At 39.9% G+C, this 18,294-nt stretch overlaps 1 protein-coding gene across 1 annotated transcript; it reads right to left on the minus strand.

The window, feature by feature from the left end:
• Positions 1–4,956: 4,956 nt before the first annotated feature.
• Positions 4,957–7,331, minus strand: CXCL6 (C-X-C motif chemokine ligand 6). Its single transcript, XM_082727047.1, has 4 exons — positions 7,125–7,331; positions 6,852–6,984; positions 6,651–6,734; positions 4,957–6,043 (listed from the first exon to the last, which is right to left on the minus strand). The coding sequence occupies exons 1-4, from the start codon at positions 7,237–7,239 to the stop codon at positions 6,025–6,027; spliced, it is 351 nt and encodes a 116-aa protein (XP_082583173.1). The 5' UTR covers positions 7,240–7,331; the 3' UTR covers positions 4,957–6,024.
• Positions 7,332–18,294: the final 10,963 nt, after the last annotated feature.

An 18,294-nucleotide genomic window follows, 5' to 3' on the forward strand; every position in this document is an offset into this window, starting at 1 on the left:
GCCTCGCCCACCCGGGAGGGCCTGGTGGCGCGTCCTGCCCGACCCCCTCGACTCCTGTTCCTCCTCTTTCCAGTAGTCATTTTACTTCTGGGGAAAACATGAAGAACAGAAGGGAGGTAGGACGGGGGAAAAGTGAGAAGAAGGGAGTGAAGACACGGGAGAGTTGGGAAGGGAAAGAAAGGAAGAAAAAAAAGGAAAAAAGAAAAAAAAGAAAAGAGAAGAGAAGTGAAGACACAAGACCTCCACTCTCCTCCCTTTCTCCACCTCCGGCTCTTGCATCTCCCCAGCCCCGGAAACCGGGATGTATCTACCGGATTCATTCCCTTTCAGGAGCCTCCTTCCTGGTGGCTCACCACAGCTGTGTCCCTCGGCTGCCCATGATGGCTGCAGGCCCAGGGCCCAAGGGGAGTGTCTCACCCAAATTTGTAACCGCCTCCCAGAAATAGCCCACAGCTAGTAACCGGTCAGCAGGGGGGAGCTCAGAGGTCTGCTCCCTTGCCACAATTCAGAATCGCTGGGAAAGCCTCCCCCAGGTCCAGAGCTTCTCAGAGCCATCACCTGGATCTTCTGGGGTAGCAGCAGTTCTCTCTCCCTCTCCCCGACCCTCTCTTTACTTCCTGACAGATGGGAGTCTTAGATCACTCCTCAGTAAACTGCTGCCACACTGATGTCCTCTCCAGTGTGATTCTAGGGAGTCCCCCTGAAAAGACTCTTTCTCCCTGTTTACAAAGAATCTAGTCCCTTTTCATTCAGATTTCAAGTAGAGCTTTGTCAGACAGAACTCAGAATATTTGCCATCAGAAGTCCCTAACTTAGTCTGAAAGCTCATTTTTGTCATCTCCACATCATAAGGATCCTGGGCTCTGTCTAGTATGAAACAAGATTGTCAATAAATGGGTGTTGATGGATGTAAGAAGGAAACACACCGTACACGTTGGTGAATGCTAACCTGTAAGAAGGCAACACACCGGACACGTTGGTGAATGCTAACACGTAAGAAGACAACACACCGTACACGTTGGTGAATGTTAACACGTAAGAACGAAACACACCGTACACGTTGGTGAATGCTAACACATAAGAAGGCAACACACCGTACACGTTGGTGAATACTAACACGTGAATGACAGAAAAATAAAGAGAGTATGAATACACTGTTTCCAGAAGCTTCCTAAAAAAAAAGACTTGTGGAAACAAATTCTTAGGTATACTAAACATTAATTATTCATGCATAGATAGAAAGAATGCAGATACATTTGGGGAGAAAATCATGGCGCTTCATTTATGGAGGTCTCAGTTTTCTGAGTTTGAATTAGGAGAAAGAAACCAATATTTGTCAAGTATCTACTTTGGTCCAGGATTAGCCCTTAGTGCCTGTGAGAAAGATATTTTTGTACTGATTTTACAGATGAGAAAACTGAGGGATGGAGATGTTGAATAAATTGCCAAGGTCAAATAGCTGAAGTGCTCAAAACTAGATCTGAAACACACTTACTCTGACTTTGTGTAGCACCACAAAGGGTAAGGAGCTATCACTGGCCTCTATTCAGTTGAAATGAGTTAGCCATTTTTCTCTTTGTTCAACCCAGAGGTAGGCCAGAAACAATACCCCACATTTATGGGGCAGCAGAATCACCTCTATTAAGAATGTGGATTTTTCAGAGGAGGAAGAGTTCTTATAATTTCTCAGTATTTAAAAAATGGGACTCTAGACTTTGTAGAAACTAAATTTTACACAAAAACTCTAAGTCTTTCTATGTCATTATTTCATGACACATATCTAAAGTATGAACAATCCTTTTCGGGAACATATTAATTTTGCTGACTAAAAGTAAACCGGGACCATCAGCCAAAATCAGAATCATGTGCATTCTCTTTGTCTTTCGTGATTTAGTCAGGGAGGCGGATCAAAATCCCCAGGTGCTCATTCTGTGTGGTAAATTTCTCAATTTGTAACATCCAGGAAGGACTTGAAGTTATGATGGACAATATGAGTTACCCACAGCAATTCTTTTCCTTATGCAGGAATTAAAAGTATGATTAAAAAAAAAAAACCAAAACCACTAGTCAGATTTTATCATAGATCTCATCATAGCTTCAGGAATTGAAGGATTATGTGAAGTTGTCCCACCCAGAGGCAAGCAGGAAAATGTGGTAAAATGAAAGGCGTTAATTAAACATGGTTTGGAGAGTAACAGATATTTTAGCTGGCCTCTTGTTCAAGTCCTAGTGAATACATAACTGAGAGTGAGTTTTAGATGGGGAACAGAGGGAGGGAACAAAAACATAGGATTTTGTATGAGGAAAATATAAGTATATCCCTAGAAGAGCTTCAGTGGGTTAATTTCCCCCAGATATGTCAGCCCTTGAATTTGCTAGTGGTAGGATGAATAGTAATATCATTAGTGAGTGGCAGCTCTCACCAAGGTTCTTGTAAGCTTATATATGTCAGTGAAATAATCTATTTTCTTTATAGAACAATCAATTATAGTATGAATATGACCTACAGAATTGTCAGAATATTACATATGAGGTCATATTCTATGGTCTGTAGACAAACTAAACTTACAAATCTTGCTTCTGTAAAAAGATAAAGATCTTGAATGATGACAAAGAAAAAAGTAATCAGTAATGTTTATTTCTTCACAGAACATACATTTCTCCTATTCAAAGGACATGTAATATGCTTTCACTCATTATTGTTACGCACTTACTCAATGAGTATTTTGAGGTCTGATATGACAAATCAGGGATTTTTAAAACACTGAAATTTATAGTTTGCACATCTATAGTAATTTGGCTTGCTTTCTTAATGTTTACCTAATAGTAGTATGTGATTTATAGTTTTAAAGGGAAAAAAAAATACTGTTTGAGAGAGTAAAAAGATATCACAGAAGCTTAATGATTTTTTTTTTTTTAGATTTTATTTATTTGAGAGAGAGAGCCCAAGTGAGGGGAGGAGCAGAGGCAGAATCAGAGGGAGAAGCAAGCTCCGACGATTCGGGCCTCCATCCCAGGACCCTGAGATCCTGACCTGAGCTGAAGGCAGACACGTAACTCACAAAGGCACCCGGATGCCCCAGAAGTGTAATGATTTCTTTAAAAATGTTTGAGGTATTTTGTTTTTTTCTCTATTGTTAAAAAAATTTGTCAGCAAATCATCTCTGAAATTTTCCATATCTTTGTATCTTCCTGTCTTTTTTCCTTTTCTCTGTCCTATAGCTATAATATATAATAATAATGTATTACTATAATTAATACACTACATTAATTAATAATGTTACTAAATATATGAATCTAATTGGTATTTTACATATAAGGAGAAAGACAAAGAGATGTAGAATAACTTAAGTTAGATATAGATATACTAATAATACATTAGCCTCTACTACTGTATATATGTGTCAGTATGAGCTAAGATATTAATCCAGTGGGGTATGTGTATTTATGCATGCCAATTGGGTTAGTCTCCTTCCTTCCACTTTCTTGCTTTTCCTAAGAATGAGCTATTTAGATGAAATTGCTGTTTTGATCCTTAGAGACAGTGGTACTTGTCTAGCCTGGACCCCTCTTCTGCTTAAGCGCCTACTACGCACTTGGTAGTGTCCTAGAAACAAGAAGAATGTGATAAATATATCCCCGACCTCATGAGGCTTACAGAGAAGTTGGATAGACACTAAATAAATGATCATCTCCATAGATTCTGTAATCATGTCAGTGACGAAAGGTTAGAAAGGAAAAGAACAAAGTTCTATGAGAGGATATGAAAGAGGCCTTCATCTGGGAAGGGCAAGGAGCAGTTGGAGGCCCTAAGTGCTGTCCTCAGAGGGAGGATGGAGTTAGCCAGGTAAAAGTGAGGGGTAGATGTGAGAGGTTGAGAGGACTGCATATGCTAAAGCTCTTGTTGGATTACCTATAAATACGAAGAAGGAAAGAGAGTGAAGGCATTAGGATTTCTTGAACACCATACTGAGCAGCTTACTGATGTCAGGGCACTATCTGATTACCTGAGGTTCAGGATACTTTATTAGTTCATTAAGCCAATCTGTGCCAGGTATTGGGGTTGCAGAGATGAATAACATATGATTGATGATCTGGGAGAACTCAGAATAAAGAAATCTTCAAACAAACAAACAAACAAACAAACAAAGGCACCCAATCCAATATTTGCTATTCAAAGAAACTCAAATATCTAGAAGATGCTAGCAGAACATCAAGATAGAAACCATGAGTTCCTCAAGGAGTGTCAGGGAAAATTTCCTGAAAGGTGTTGTTTGAGCTGAGTTCTAAAGGATGAATAAGCTTCCTCCTCTAGGCAGGAAGTGGTAAGGCCCTTCCAGGTAGAGGCTCTATCAAATACAAAGGCATGGACCCAGGAAAGAACACGCCCAGTTAGGGAACTAAGCTCCTGACCACACTGATTCAAGGGGAAAGGGACGTTTAAGCAGGAATCATAGGTCAGATGAGACAGAGCCTAATCTGTCCTGCCTTGCAACTTTGATGTCACTTCTAGGGAAAAGGGAGCCAGTTAAAGTCTATGTTTTCTAAACAACGCTGGAGGTTGTCTAGAGGTGCCTGGAGGAGTACCTAGAAGGTGGCTGAGCTTGGAGAAAGGTGGGACGAATGCAATGTCCCTGGGAAATGAGGGTCCTCTCTGCTGGCCAGAGACTAGCAGAGTGATTTTTTTAAAATTTTATTTATTTATTTGACAGACAGAGGTCACAAGTATGCAAGAGAGGCAGGCAGGGAAAGAGAGGAGGAAGCAGGCTCTCTGCGGAGCGTAGAGCCCGATGTGGGGCTCGATCCCAGGACCCTGGGATCATGACCTGAGCCGAAAGCAGGGGCTTTAATCCACTGAACCACCCAGGCGCCCCAGCATAGTGATTTTTAAGATAATTTGGAATTAAAAATAAATAGAAATTTTGTCACAGTGTAAGAAAGGAGAAATGACATAAATAAATTTTATAAATCCTTTATTTTTTTCCCAAAGTACAAAAGAAGTGCTACAAACAAGAGTAATTTTCACAATGTAAGTGTGACGCATAGATAATTCTTTATCACAAAATGGTAAAAACCTTAACCTGTGTATGTTGTTTGAAAACAAAAGTGAATCTATATTTAAATAGCTCAAATATTTTTTTGAACCTTTATGAGTATAAATCACTGTGAAGTTTGCTTTAATTCCTAAAAAAATTCAAACAATGCATTTCTATAAAAGAGCTAGAAATAGGGAACTTGCCTATATCCTAGCTTCTTTATCTGTCCAAATCATATATTTAGGGACTAGAATTATAGTACTCCTCGTAAAATGGTTAATACACACCATGAAATCAAAGTTTAATGAGTAAGTCATGACATTATGCCATACTGAGAAGACATCAAATGTCTAAAATTATAGGAAAAGAACATACTCGTCCTTATGGAATTAAACATTCACAAATTCTAAATAAAGAAATACATTTTACACTGATAATTGCATGTTACACCAGCTTTTTAAGGCAATAAAACTCAGCATCCCAGAGTCAAAAGCAAGGAAACTTAACATATTCCTCAAGAAAAGATACCAAAATACTCCCCGTTTCATGAGGCGTGAAGATAACAATTTATCTCCACATCCAGCATTTTAATGAAATAACATTCACATATTAAACCCACAGCCTTCTCAGTAACACTGTAAGGGATATATTCTAAAAATACAGCAGTCACCTCGAAAGCTTAACAACCACTGGTTCTTGACTCACAATTTAGTCAATCGCCAAAGATTTCAATAGCATGACAGATAAAATAATAGCAAATAAATAGCAGGAAATACTATATTAAATATTTCATGAGCTGAGCATTACACTTGAGGGACAAACGTAGGTGCGTCCCCACCATCCTTCTCTCAAAGTGGGAGATTTATGACGAAGCCTAACTCATTGGAGAAAATTAATCCAGCCTTCTTGTCTTCACTGGGTCCCAAGACACTCAGAAAACTGCTCTGCTAAGGAACGGGACAACTTTTCCAAGGCATGGTCCTTCTTCTTAATCAGTTTTTCTTCCACTGTTGAGAAATGAATCATATTAGTTTAACCAAGTTTCCACACTCCTGTCTGCTCCCACCTGTTTTCCAAGCACAGAGTTTAGGACCAATGAAAAACAGCAAAGGGCGGACTCCAGGACTTCACTGACGACAGAAAAATACATTTCATGGGGCACCTGGGTGGCTCAGTGGGTTAAGCCTCTGCCTTCGGCTCAGGTCATGATCCCAGGGTCCTGGGATGGAGCCCTGCATCGGGCTCTCTGCTCAGCTGGGAGCCTGCTTCCCTCCTCTCTCTGCCTGCCTCTCTGCCTACTTGTGATCTCTCTCTCTCTGTCAAATAAATAATTAAAATCTTAAAAAAAAAAAAAAAAGAAAGAAAGAAAGAAAAAGAAAAATACATTTCAGTAATGAGCTCTGTGGAACCCACTAGGCAATTACACGTGAAATTGGTGACAGGAGTTTTCCCAGGACATTCCAGAACAACTTCCCCCCCTTTCTCCTGAACGAACTTGTATTCTGAGCGTGACCTGGAATGTGGTCAGCAAATTCCATACAGAGAATAAGGACCTTGAGAAGCGGGAACTCTCGAAAGAGATGAAAAAGCGCCAGGATGAAAGCGACAGGGTACCTGTCCAAAATTTTCTGGATGACTCTCTTCATCACCGGGTTCTCCGGGTCCAGACAGACTTCCTTCTTGTTCTTCAGGGTGGCTCTGCAGAAACGAAAAGCGGCCGAGCCCGTGAGCCACGGGGGCTGACGACTCCGGCTGAGGGACGCCCCTCTGGTCGAGGCCACCGCGGACACCGGGGCGCAGCGCACCAGCACTTACACGACTTCCACCCTGGAGCACTGCGGCCCGGGGGCGATCACCTCCACCTTAGCGATCATCTTGGGCCGGATCCCGGGTGTGGTGGTTAGACACACGCAGCGCAGCTCCCTCAGGATGGTCGAGACGGGACCGGCTGGGGCACAGAGAGAGACACCGTTATGGGGCAGGTTGGCGGGGAGCTCTCCCCCCGCGAGCCCGCCCGGGACGCGTCCCCGCGCCGCAGCCTCCGCGGACGCCCGCCCCGGGTGCCGGCCGCGTGCCGCGCGCTCTCACCGCGGGCGAGGGGCCCCGGCGGCGGCGGCAGCAGCAGCAGCAGCAGCAGCAGCAGCGCGCACCGCCAGCCCGAGAGGCCCGGGACGCGGGCGGCGCGGCTGGGCGGGAGGCTCATTGCGGCACGGAGGGCGGTGAGGGGCGAGGGCTCTAGAGGCAGGAGAGGAACCAGGGGTTGGAGCTCCAGGGCACTGTGGCTTCCCCCAAGTCCTTTGCAAGCCTTTTATCTGCGCGGGCCTCTCCCCCCCCCCCCCCCCCCCGGCAGGAAACTCAGCATTGGGATGCTTGGGAAACTCCCTGGATGAGGGGGGCGAAGGGGGTGGCGATGGTGGGGGGTGGGGGGCTGAGCGGAGGGAATGGAGGAGGACGGGGGCTGGGAGGAGCTGCCTCCTTCTCCACTGGTAGCGCCCTGGACTTGGTCGCCCGACCGGACCGTGTATGGTGCTGCCGCTCCGGGAGGTGGTGGGGAGCAATCCTGCAGGGCGCTCACCCTCCAGGCCAGCCGGGGCTAGCGAAGGCCGGCTCCTCCCGGGGATAGAGCCCTCGTTCCCATCCAAGGAGGAAGACTGGAACCCAACCGGCAGATTTGACTTTAGAACAATTTCTGAACGACCTTCCTAATTTATCATTTACCATCATCATCATCCTCTTCATCCTCACAATTCAGGAAGTGTAAGCTGTGATTAAAACTGCATGAAACAGAGCAGAACCTGATGTGGGGCTCCATCCCAGGACCCAGGGATCATGACCTGACCTGAAGGCAGAAGCTTAACCCACTGAGCCACCCAGGCGCCCCTCAATGCATCATTCTTATCAAAGAATACGGGGACTGCTCCTGAAATCCAAGTTTCTAGACTCTAACCATAGGCCAACTGTGCAAGCAGTTTTTTCTAAGGATAGCAGTTCCAGTTTGTAAGTTAACTCTTTCAGTAGATAACTTTCTGAAACTTGCTCTTTTCACTTAATAAAATGTTTTTGAGATCATTAAAAAAAAAAAAAACTGCATGAAACAAGGGATGCCTGGGTGGCTCAGTGGGTTCAAGCCTCTGCTTTCGGCTCAAGTCATGATCGATCGCAGGGTCCTGGGATCGAGCCCTGCATTGGGCTCTCTGCTCAGCAGGGAGCCTGCTTCCTCCTCTCTGCCTGCCTCTCTGCCTGCTCGTGATCTGTCAAATAAATAAATAAATAAAATCTAAGAAAAAAAAAACTGCATGAAACAGAAAGCCCTTCCTCTTCTGCTTGCAGGCAGGTCATTCTAGGTTTCTCAAATTAATTCATGATTCTTGGACTTTGGCTAGTTTTAGAGGCCAAGACACTTTAATGAAAATCTCTCTCCTCCTGCTTGAAGCCAGTGGCAGGAAGGGATTCCAGAATCAATCCGGCTAACTGGAAATGTCTCCTTGTTGTTCAACAAGCGTCTGCCTGTCGGGTGGTCTTCCAAAATCACTCAGCGAATTACCCTGGGAGACAATGCCTTGCTTTCTGTGGTTCGATACGCTGGTCAATTAGAAGAGGTGGGGTCTTTGGGGGGGGGTGTAAGTGATGGGGTGCAGTGAGTGCAGACTAAAGCAGAGTCCGAGCTGAGCCTGTTCCAGTGGCTCCAGACCCTAGCCAGGTGTGTAACTGACCCAGGTGGGACAGGCCGTGGGAGGCTGATGAGTTTGAGGAGCAATTCTGGAAGTTTGGAAGTTTGGTCTGGGGATTTGAGTCAATCTGGCAGCAAGACAACGCCAGTTCTGGTTTCTCTCAGCTTCACGGGAGGGAAGAACCACAAGCTTCTGGAGTGATTTAGCTTCAGGATCAGCGGCTGCTTTAATCCACAGGCCTGCTTGAATTCACGGGAACTAGAGCTGCCTCCTGAAGTTGAGGGGTGAGGACTACCCCATGCTCTCTCTTCTCTTTCTCTCAACTGTGGAACTACAACACTGAAATTTGAACGGCAACTCTTTCCTCTGTCTGACTCTATGGAAGGCAAAAGTACAATAATGGGATAACACAGGGGCTTTCTTTCATGGAAATCTAGCTAAATCCTCTTCTGCATTGTTCTCAATACCTTGTCCTCACAGTAGGTCAGCAAAGGCAATGGGTAAGCACAACAGCCATGAGAAGCCAGTCATGGAAAGAAATTACTTTCCTTGTCCCTGAAGACCCTGGGGAATTTTTTTTTCTTTTTGACTCCTCCACATACCTTCCTTTCACCTCCATTGGTGAATAAGGAGGACATCTCATAACCCTTTTATTTTTTATTTTATTTTTAAAATTTTTATTGTGTTATGTTAGTCACCATAAAATACATCATTAGTTTTTGATGCAATGGTCCAAGGTTATTTGTTTAGGTACAACACCAGTGCTCCATGCCATATGTACCTTCCTTAATACCCAGCACCAGGCTCACCCATCCCCCACACCTTTTTCCTCTAAAACCCTCAGTTTGTTTTTTAGAGTCCACAGGCTCTCATGGTTCACCTCATAAACCTTTTCGAACTTTTAGTCTGGAAGGATATTAAGAAACCGGTGAAGGCTGGCCTCACTTTGTGGGAAGCTAAATGGAAAGTTCTCTATTCTGTACAGCTTCCTGATACCATCATCATCATACCTGACTCAGTTAATATAATCCTTCATCCTTCAAGGGAGTGGTCATCTGGGAAAACAGCCTGCCTGAAGATTTATTATATTGACTTTTTAGAGATTAGAATGTATCTAAAGACAAAAGGTAAACCTCACTGGTGTGAATAAAACAAAACTTCAAAAATGTGATGAAAAATTTTGGGCAATTGAATTCAGGTTAATCACAGTGAATAAACCACAATATAATAAGACTTTGTAAAAAATACTTAATGACATAGGTTATTTAGGGTTATGGGTATATGTGTTTAGATTAGTTCCAAATAACACATTTGAATATAAATGAGCATATGAGTTATTTGGGTACTAAATGATAAGATCAGAGAAGGTTCATGAGACATGATTTCCAGTTCCTCCTGACACTCTTCTAGAGATGTTCATGGTTCACCTGGTTTGCATTCTGAATCAACTTGCCATGGATTATTTACAGAATATAAGGCAAAGAAATTTTTTTTTCTTCAGCTGGTGGGCAGGTAATAGAAAGTCCCCAGTAGATGTAGGCTGTTGGGTTGCCCAACCTAAGCAGGAAACAATGTGTAACTTAACCTGGGTTCTCACTGAATTCATTCTGGCTCGTTGCCCATGCCTAGCTCTTGTCTAGGCATCGCTGGTGTGGGCCTTTTGCAAAGACAGATAGGACTGTGGATGGTCTAAAGACTCCTTGCAATTGAGAATGACAGCACCAAGTACCATAGGAGACAGAGCTCTTTAAAAGTAATCTCACAAAACAAACTGAGGGTTGCTGGGGGGAGGGAGGTTGGGAGAAGGGGGTGGGATTATGGACATTGGGGAGGGTATGTGCTTTGGTGAGTGCTGTGAAGTGTGTAAACCTGGTGATTCACAGACCTGTACCCCTGGGGATAAAAATATATGTTTATAAAAAATAAAAAATTTAAAAATAAATAAATAAATAAATAAATGAGAAAAAAAAAAGTAGTTGTTTCTTTCTTGCCCTTTAAAAAGGGAGGCCATTTGCCTTACCTGCATTCTGTTTAGGTAGTGGCAAAGGTATTGCGCTATTTTGCCCTAAACAATAAAAACAATCCACAAAGTGACACCGGCGACCTGAGAGCCTGAGACTGACTTGTTTGTCAGAAGCAGAGTCGTATGTATGTGTATATAGATGAGACAGAGTCATAATACCACAGACTCGTGTAATAGGAATTAAAACATTCTCAATGGTTAGTGACTTCCAAACCACTTTCTTGCTCATTTTGTTCTGAGACTCATATCAATACTTTAATGCAGATAAGAAAAAGTCTCCTAACCTCATTTTAGGAGCAACTTCTCCTGTGGACAGGGGATGATACACAGGAAAAAAGAAGTTGAGAGTTAAAGTGTTAAGTGTTTCTAAAAGCCCTGGGCTTCTCAGAAATAGAACCATCCATTTGGTCTGGGCTAAGCAAAAAAAAAAAAAAAAAAAAAAATTAAATAGTAATAATTTTTTTCTAAATCATAAAACTAAGGCGAGACAGTTAAGTAGAAAAGCAATGACTAGAAGTGAAGTGCTAGAGAATCGTTCACAAGAATTTTTTTTAATTGGGTAAAATGGGTACATAATATTATATAAGTTCCAGATGTACAACATTTAGTTCATTATAATTCAGTACCTGTGCACTACACAGTGATCACCACTGGAGGTCTAGATACCACCCATTACCCTTTAATTGACACCCTTCACCCATTTTGCTCACCCCCTCTCATCCCCTCTGGTAACAACTAGTCTGTATTCTGTATCAATGAGTTTATTTTTGTTTTCATTTTGTTTATTCATTTGTCTAGTTTTTTTTTTTCTTTTTAGATTCTATATATAAGTGAAATCATATATTTGTCGTTCTCTGGTTAACTTATTTTACTTAACATAATCCTTTAAAGGTTCAAGTTTCATCTATGTTGTCACAAACAAGACTTCATTCTTTTTTTGGGCTGAGTAATATTCCCTCATCATCCATTATTATTCCATATACATACACACACCCACATCTTCTTTATCCATTCACTCATTGATGGATGTTTAGACTGTTTCCATTTCCTGCCTATTGTGAATAATGAACCTAGGGGTGCATATGTGTCTTTGAATCAGCATTTTTGTACTCTTCAGATAAATACTGAGAAATGAGATGGCTGGATCCTATAGTAGTCCTAGTCTTAATTTTTTAAGGAATTGTCATACTGTTTTTCATAATGGCTGCACCATTTTGCATTCCTACCAACAATGCACGAGTGTGCTTTTTTCTCTACATCTTCTCTGATGCTAGTTATTCCTTGTCTTTTTGGTAATAGCTACTTTAACAGATGTGAGGTGATATCTAATTGTGGTTTTGATTTGTATTTCCCTGATGATGAGTGATGTTGAGCATCTTATTATGTGTCTGTTGGCCATCTGTGTGTCTTCTTAGTTCAAAATCCCTTCCATTTTTTCACTGAGTTTTTTTGTTTGTTTGTTTGTTTGTCTTTGAATTGTATGAGTTCTTTAGACATATTGGATATTTATCCTTATTGGATATATGATTTGAAAAAGTCATTTCCCATCCAGTAGGTTGATGATGGCTTCTTTTGCTGTGCAGAAGCTTTTTAGTTTAACATAACCCCATTTGTTTATTTTTTCTTTTCACAAAAAAAAGTTAATATTTTTCAGATTACAAACCATATTCTTCATAGTCACTGGCAAATACCCATGGCTCTCCACATCTGGTTAACCACTTGTATTGCCCAACAAACATACTTTAAGCTGTTGAAATTTCCAGTCTATGTACTCCTGACCTTTGAGGCAAGGGTGATGTCAAACAGCAGAGAGATTTCCAGATTAACCAGCCTGAAATTGTCACCTGCTTTCCAAATTCCTCTCTTTCTTCAGGACCGGTGTGGGATCCTGTCTTCCCGTGGAAGGTTTATTCTGGCAAAGCCAATTATTATGTACTCTTTTTACCTTCAGTCTTTGAATACCTAATGTACTTGATGTACTTGTAATAACTATCTCTTGAGACAGAGTTAACTTATTTTTTAATTTTGCTTTTGTCTCTCTCAAGTCAACTATAAACTCATTAAAATGAAGCGAAGGAAATGTTGAATCACAATATTATATACCTGAAGCCAATATTGCATTGTATGCCAAGTAACTGGAATTTAGATACAAACTTAAAAAAAAAAATAAAATCAGTGGTAACGTCTTATATTTCTCACATTTCCAGGTTCAGTAACAGTCTATGAATATTTAGTAACAGATAATGATAACTTTTTATCTTGCAATGTTCTTTGAATTACAAGTGGACCTTAAAGTTGAAAGAAGAGAATAGGATGGATCGCAGCCATTAATCATTTGTATGCCTCAGTTTTGAATTGGCTTTCCCTTGTGTTGAAGTTTATTTCTCAGTTATTCTTAGGGACAGTTCAAATGATATTTTTAGTCTTTGGAATTTGAACAACTCAGAAGAATGTTCAGAAACCAGCAGGTTATTTGATATTAAAAGAAAAAGATTATACAACTATAGTATCAACCTAATTAAAATTTTTAAAAAGATTTTATTTATTTATTTGTCAGAGAGAGAGCAAGCACAGGCAGGCAGAGTGGCAGGCAGAGACAGAGGGAGAAGCAGGCTCCCTGCCAAACAAGGAGCCTGATATGGGACTCGATCCCAGGATGCTGGGATCATGACCCAAGTGGAAGACAGCCACTTAACTGACTGAGCCACCCAGGAATCACACAGATTAAAGTTTTTCTGGAACTTAGACTTTGTTGGAGAGTGATGATAAGGAAAAATTCTGGTTAAGTCATACTGTGTTGAATGTTAACAGTGTGGGATTTTTATTCTAAACTGATCTCTTCCAACAAGTCAAAAAGGCCTTTAACTGTGTGATTAAGTATATGACCTAGACCTTTTAAATATTTTCTAAGTTTCTATTTATTTTACATTATTTTTAAGAAATGCTATATGATTACAGTAATGAAAGGTATAGACATATAATTGTCAGGTTAGGCACATAAAGAATATCAGTATAAGAATTTATTGACCAGTAAGAGTTTAAGTAGAGGGAGGGTAGAGCTACCTGCTTATATGCAGAAGAAAAGGAAAAAGCCAGCTCTTTATGGTTAGCTTTGCAACATCCATGAAATCTGTCTCCTTCCACATAGGATTGGCAGTCCAAGGAAGAAACAATATTATTTAGGGAACAATTTTGCTTCAAAGTTGCCCCAGCTCTACTGTGAAACATCAGAAAAGTTTTCCCTTCGCTTCTCCATTCTCTCATTTTCCTTGCTGCCCATTTCAGATTAAATCTGCCTGAGGAAGGAGTAAATCAATTATCCTTAACTGGTCCAGACTGAGCAAGGCTCCCAGTAACCATAAATGTCCTTTATATTGCCACCTCTGGAGGAGGGGGGGTGGGGTAGCTAGTTACTTTTGTTCATCTGTGCAAAAGCTGTAAAATGTTTCATTGACCAGAGAAGACACAAAGATGAGGAATAAATTTTGAATGTTTCCCAAAGCCCTGGGCTTCTCAGAAATAGGAAGTACTTATTATATTCTTCAGAAATTTCATCTGGACTCAGCAGAACAACAATAAAAGTCTTCTTAGGGGGTAGCTATTTTAAATAAGTTTTTTGAGGAGCCATTTATCTGATAGTGCAGAGGTCCTTTATGAAAATTAGACTTCTGATGCTGTGCTTGATAATTATTATTTACTATACTGTTTTTTGACTACCATTACTTTCATAACTTTTTTAGTTTAGGAGAATATCCACTTTTTCACGAACTCACAATCTTTTTCATTCTCATTTAATATATGTTAGAACCTCATTGATTGCTACTGGAATAAGAATAATTGTGATGTATTTGTATGTTTGTGGTTTATATACTTTATAGATAATCAAAACTCTCTGTTAGACTTCCTTATCATCATTTGAACAAATAGCAGACTCATTATTTTACAAGTGTCTAATGATGTTCATTTACTTAAAAGTCAAACACATGCACACACATATACACACACACCACCACCACCACCATCATCAACAACAACAACAATGCGGTGGTCCAAATATTTGTGCTCCCCTCCCCCAAATTCATACGTTGAAATCCTTATACCTAGTATGATTGTATTAGGAGGCCAGGCCTTTAGGAAGAAATTAAGTCATGAAGGACAGATCCTTCATGAATGCAATTAGTGTCCTTATAAAAGAGTCCCCACTGAGGTCCCACACCCCTTCCTACCAAGTGAAGACACAGCAAGAAGGTGCCATCTATGAAGCAGGAAGTAGGTCCTCACTGGACACTGAACCTGCCAACACCTTGTACTTGAACTTCCCAGTGTCAAGAACTGTGAGCAATAAATTTCTGTTGTTTATAAGATCAAGAGAAAAATAAGAATAGAACATATCTTATAGCTGACTTTTGGCCACAGATTTTTTTTTATAAATCTGATAATGAAATCTCAGGAGTAACTGCTTTTATGCATTTTCAAGACATTACCATAAGAGGGGTGGGGGATAGGCAAAATGGGTGAAGGAAGTGACTTCCAGTGATGGCATGAATAAGTGACAGGAATGAAAGGTCTAAATGCATAGGGAGTATAGGTAATGATATTAGGATAGCATTATATGGTGACAGAGGGCAGCTACACTTGTGGTGATCCTACCCTAATATATACAGTTGTCAAATCAATATGTTACATACTGGAAAGTAATGTAACATTGTGTGTCAATTATACTTCAACTTAAAAGCATTTCATTAATTTAAAAAATTGCAAAACACACACACACACACACACACACACACACACACACACACACACACACACCTGATCTCCTGGGCCACAGTTAATGCAAAGATTTTTTTAAGAATTGAGAAATTGATCCCACTGACTTACAAGGTGTTGCAATACCAAAGCAAAAATCACAAAATCCTAGAAATTCTGGCTTAAACTGGGCTATGAGTATCATCCTAACCAGTTGGGATTTTAAAGCATGACTTCTCCTGGGGAGTAAATTGACAAAACCACTTGAGTAAAATGTTTGAATCATTTTGGTTTCCAAAAAATTCAGCATTAGTAAATCAGACTGCAAATCATTTTCTTTGGAACAGAATGTCCCTTGGAAACAGCTTTTATTTTTCCTTAATTTAAATTTGAAAACCAGACTTGTGAATGTTATGACCAGGGATTGTGTCATAGAAAAGAGAAAAATATAAAAAAGAGAGAGAGAGAGAAAAGAGAAAAAAAGTAGTCCATACTGTAGTAGAAAAAGACCAAAGCTGGTTCCTCTCATAATATGATTATGTACAAATTAGTTGTTTGTAATAAATGAAAGTTTTATATGAAGTGTTTCTAATTAGCTTTCCATGAATGTTTGAAAATAAAATCATAATGTAAATTTAGGCAGTAAAGTTGGTGAAGGAAAAAATTAGTAAGCTGAACTTTATGAATATTAAAATTTTCTATCCTGCCAAAGACACTACCAAGAGAATGAAAAGACCAGACCAGGAGTAAATATTTTAAAAAGGTATATTTGATAAAGGACTGTTGTCCAAAATATACAAAAAAATGCTTAATATTCAACACTAAGAACACAAATAATATTATTTAAAAATCACACAAAGACCTTGACACCTCACTAAAAATACATGTATACAGATGGCAAATAAACATATGAAAACATGGTGCATACCATATGTCAACAGGGAAATGCAAATTAAAAAAAGCATTGAAATATCACTATAGGCATATTAGAATGAACAAAATCTAGAATATTGATAACACCAATTGCTGGTATGAATGTGGATTAACAAAACTTCCATACACCGCTGCTGGGAATGCTAAATGTCAGTTTCTTATAAAACTAAACTTTCAGCCCAGCAGACATATCCCTTGGAAATTACCCAAAGGAGTTGAAAACTATGTTGGCACATAAATCTGTAAAAGGGTGTTTAAAGCAGCTTTATGGATAATTGCCAAAACTTGGAAGCAAGGAAGATGCCCTTCAAAGGTTAACAGATAAATGAACTGTGGAACATCCAGACAATGGAATATTCTTCAGTGCTGAAAAAAGGCATGGAGGAAGCTAAATGCATAGTTAACCCTATCTGAAAAGCCCTACGATTCCAATTATATGGCATTCTAGAAAAAAATCAAAACTACAGAGACCGTAAAAAGATGAGTGGTTGCTCGGGTTTAAGAGCTAGGGAGAAGGAACACAGAAGATATTTAGAGTAGTAATTATTCCGTGCAATATTGTAATGGTTGATACCTGCCATTATACGTTTGTCCAAACGCATAGAATGCACCACACCAAGAGTGAACACCGAAGTAAACCTTGGACTCTGGATGATAATGATGTGTCCAGTAGGTTCAGCAACTGTAACAAATGCACTGTTCTGATGGGGGATGTTGATAACAGAGGAGGCTATGCATATGTGATGGCAGGGGATACATAGGAAATCTCTGTACCCTCTCAGTTTTGCTGTGAGCCTAAAACTGCTCTAAAAGTAAAGTAAATTTTAACATTTAAAAAATTAATTTCTAGGACGAAAAAAAGATGTTTTTTCAGCCATCCATTCATCATTGCCTTATTTGGATCCTATTTCTATGCCACTAACCTTTTGTGTAACCTTAAACAATTTAACACTTCCTTAAGTGAAAGTACCAATATCTTTTGTTTTTCTTCATAAAAATATCAAGAGGAACAATAGTTATGAAGACTTTAAAAAACATTTTTTATTTTTATGTTTTTAATTGAGATAATATTTGCACACTGCAATGCATACATCTTAAGTGTGTAGGTCAATGAATTTCAAAATAAGTGAACAATTAACCAAGATATAGAGCATTTTCATCCTCCCAGAAGATCTGTGCTTATTTATTCCCTCTATTTATTATTTATTATTTATTCTATTTATGTATTCTATTTATCTATTTATTCAATCTTATTTATCTCAATCTTTTTCCAGAGACAACCGCTATTCTGATTTGTAGTTTTGTCTATACTAGAACTTCATTTAAGGAGAATTATCCAATATGTACTATTTTGTGTATGCTTTCTTTTGCTAAACTTAGCATCTGTGACATTTACCCATGTTACTGTGACTATCAGTACCACACTCCTTTTTATTTTTTTCAGTACAATAATCCTTGAATAATTGACATGAAGTATTCGAGTGTACAAAGATGCCAAAATTTGTTTATCCATTCATTTGTGGATGGACATTTGGATCTTTTCCAGTTTGGGGTTAACAATTTGACCATTATGAATAAAGCAGTTAAAAACATTATAAAATTTTTTTGTGCAAAAATACTTTTGTGGGATGAATGCGGGGAATTTTGTGAGATGAATATATCCCAAAATACTTTTATGGAATTCATACAAACATACTTTTGTGGGATGAAGATAACCACCAAAGCATTCCCTTTCTTCTCATTGAAATGTGGTCTCTCTCTGAATCTGAGCTGCTCCCGTGACTGGGTTTGATCCTTATTATTTGCCAGAAATGATCCTGTGTAACTTCTGGATGTGTATCCACTGCTTCCACCTCTGCAGGCTTGGAACCCTGTTTCTGGG

Source organism: Mustela nivalis, assembly GCF_964662115.1.
Source record: "Mustela nivalis genome assembly, chromosome: 4".
In the NCBI taxonomy this organism is placed as follows: domain Eukaryota; kingdom Metazoa; phylum Chordata; class Mammalia; order Carnivora; family Mustelidae; genus Mustela; species Mustela nivalis.

Excerpts from the sequence above, each read along its gene's own strand:
- CXCL6 (XM_082727047.1), bottom strand. The coding sequence starts at position 7,239 with ATGAGCCTCCCGCCCAGCCGCGCCGCCCGCGTCCCGGGCCTCTCGGGC. Across the intron at positions 6,985-7,124 it reads GCCGGGGCCCCTCGCCCGCG|CCGGTCCCGTCTCGACCATC; the intron begins GTGAGAGCGCGC and ends TCTGTGCCCCAG. Across the intron at positions 6,735-6,851 it reads TGCTCCAGGGTGGAAGTCGT|AGCCACCCTGAAGAACAAGA; the intron begins GTAAGTGCTGGT and ends TCGTTTCTGCAG.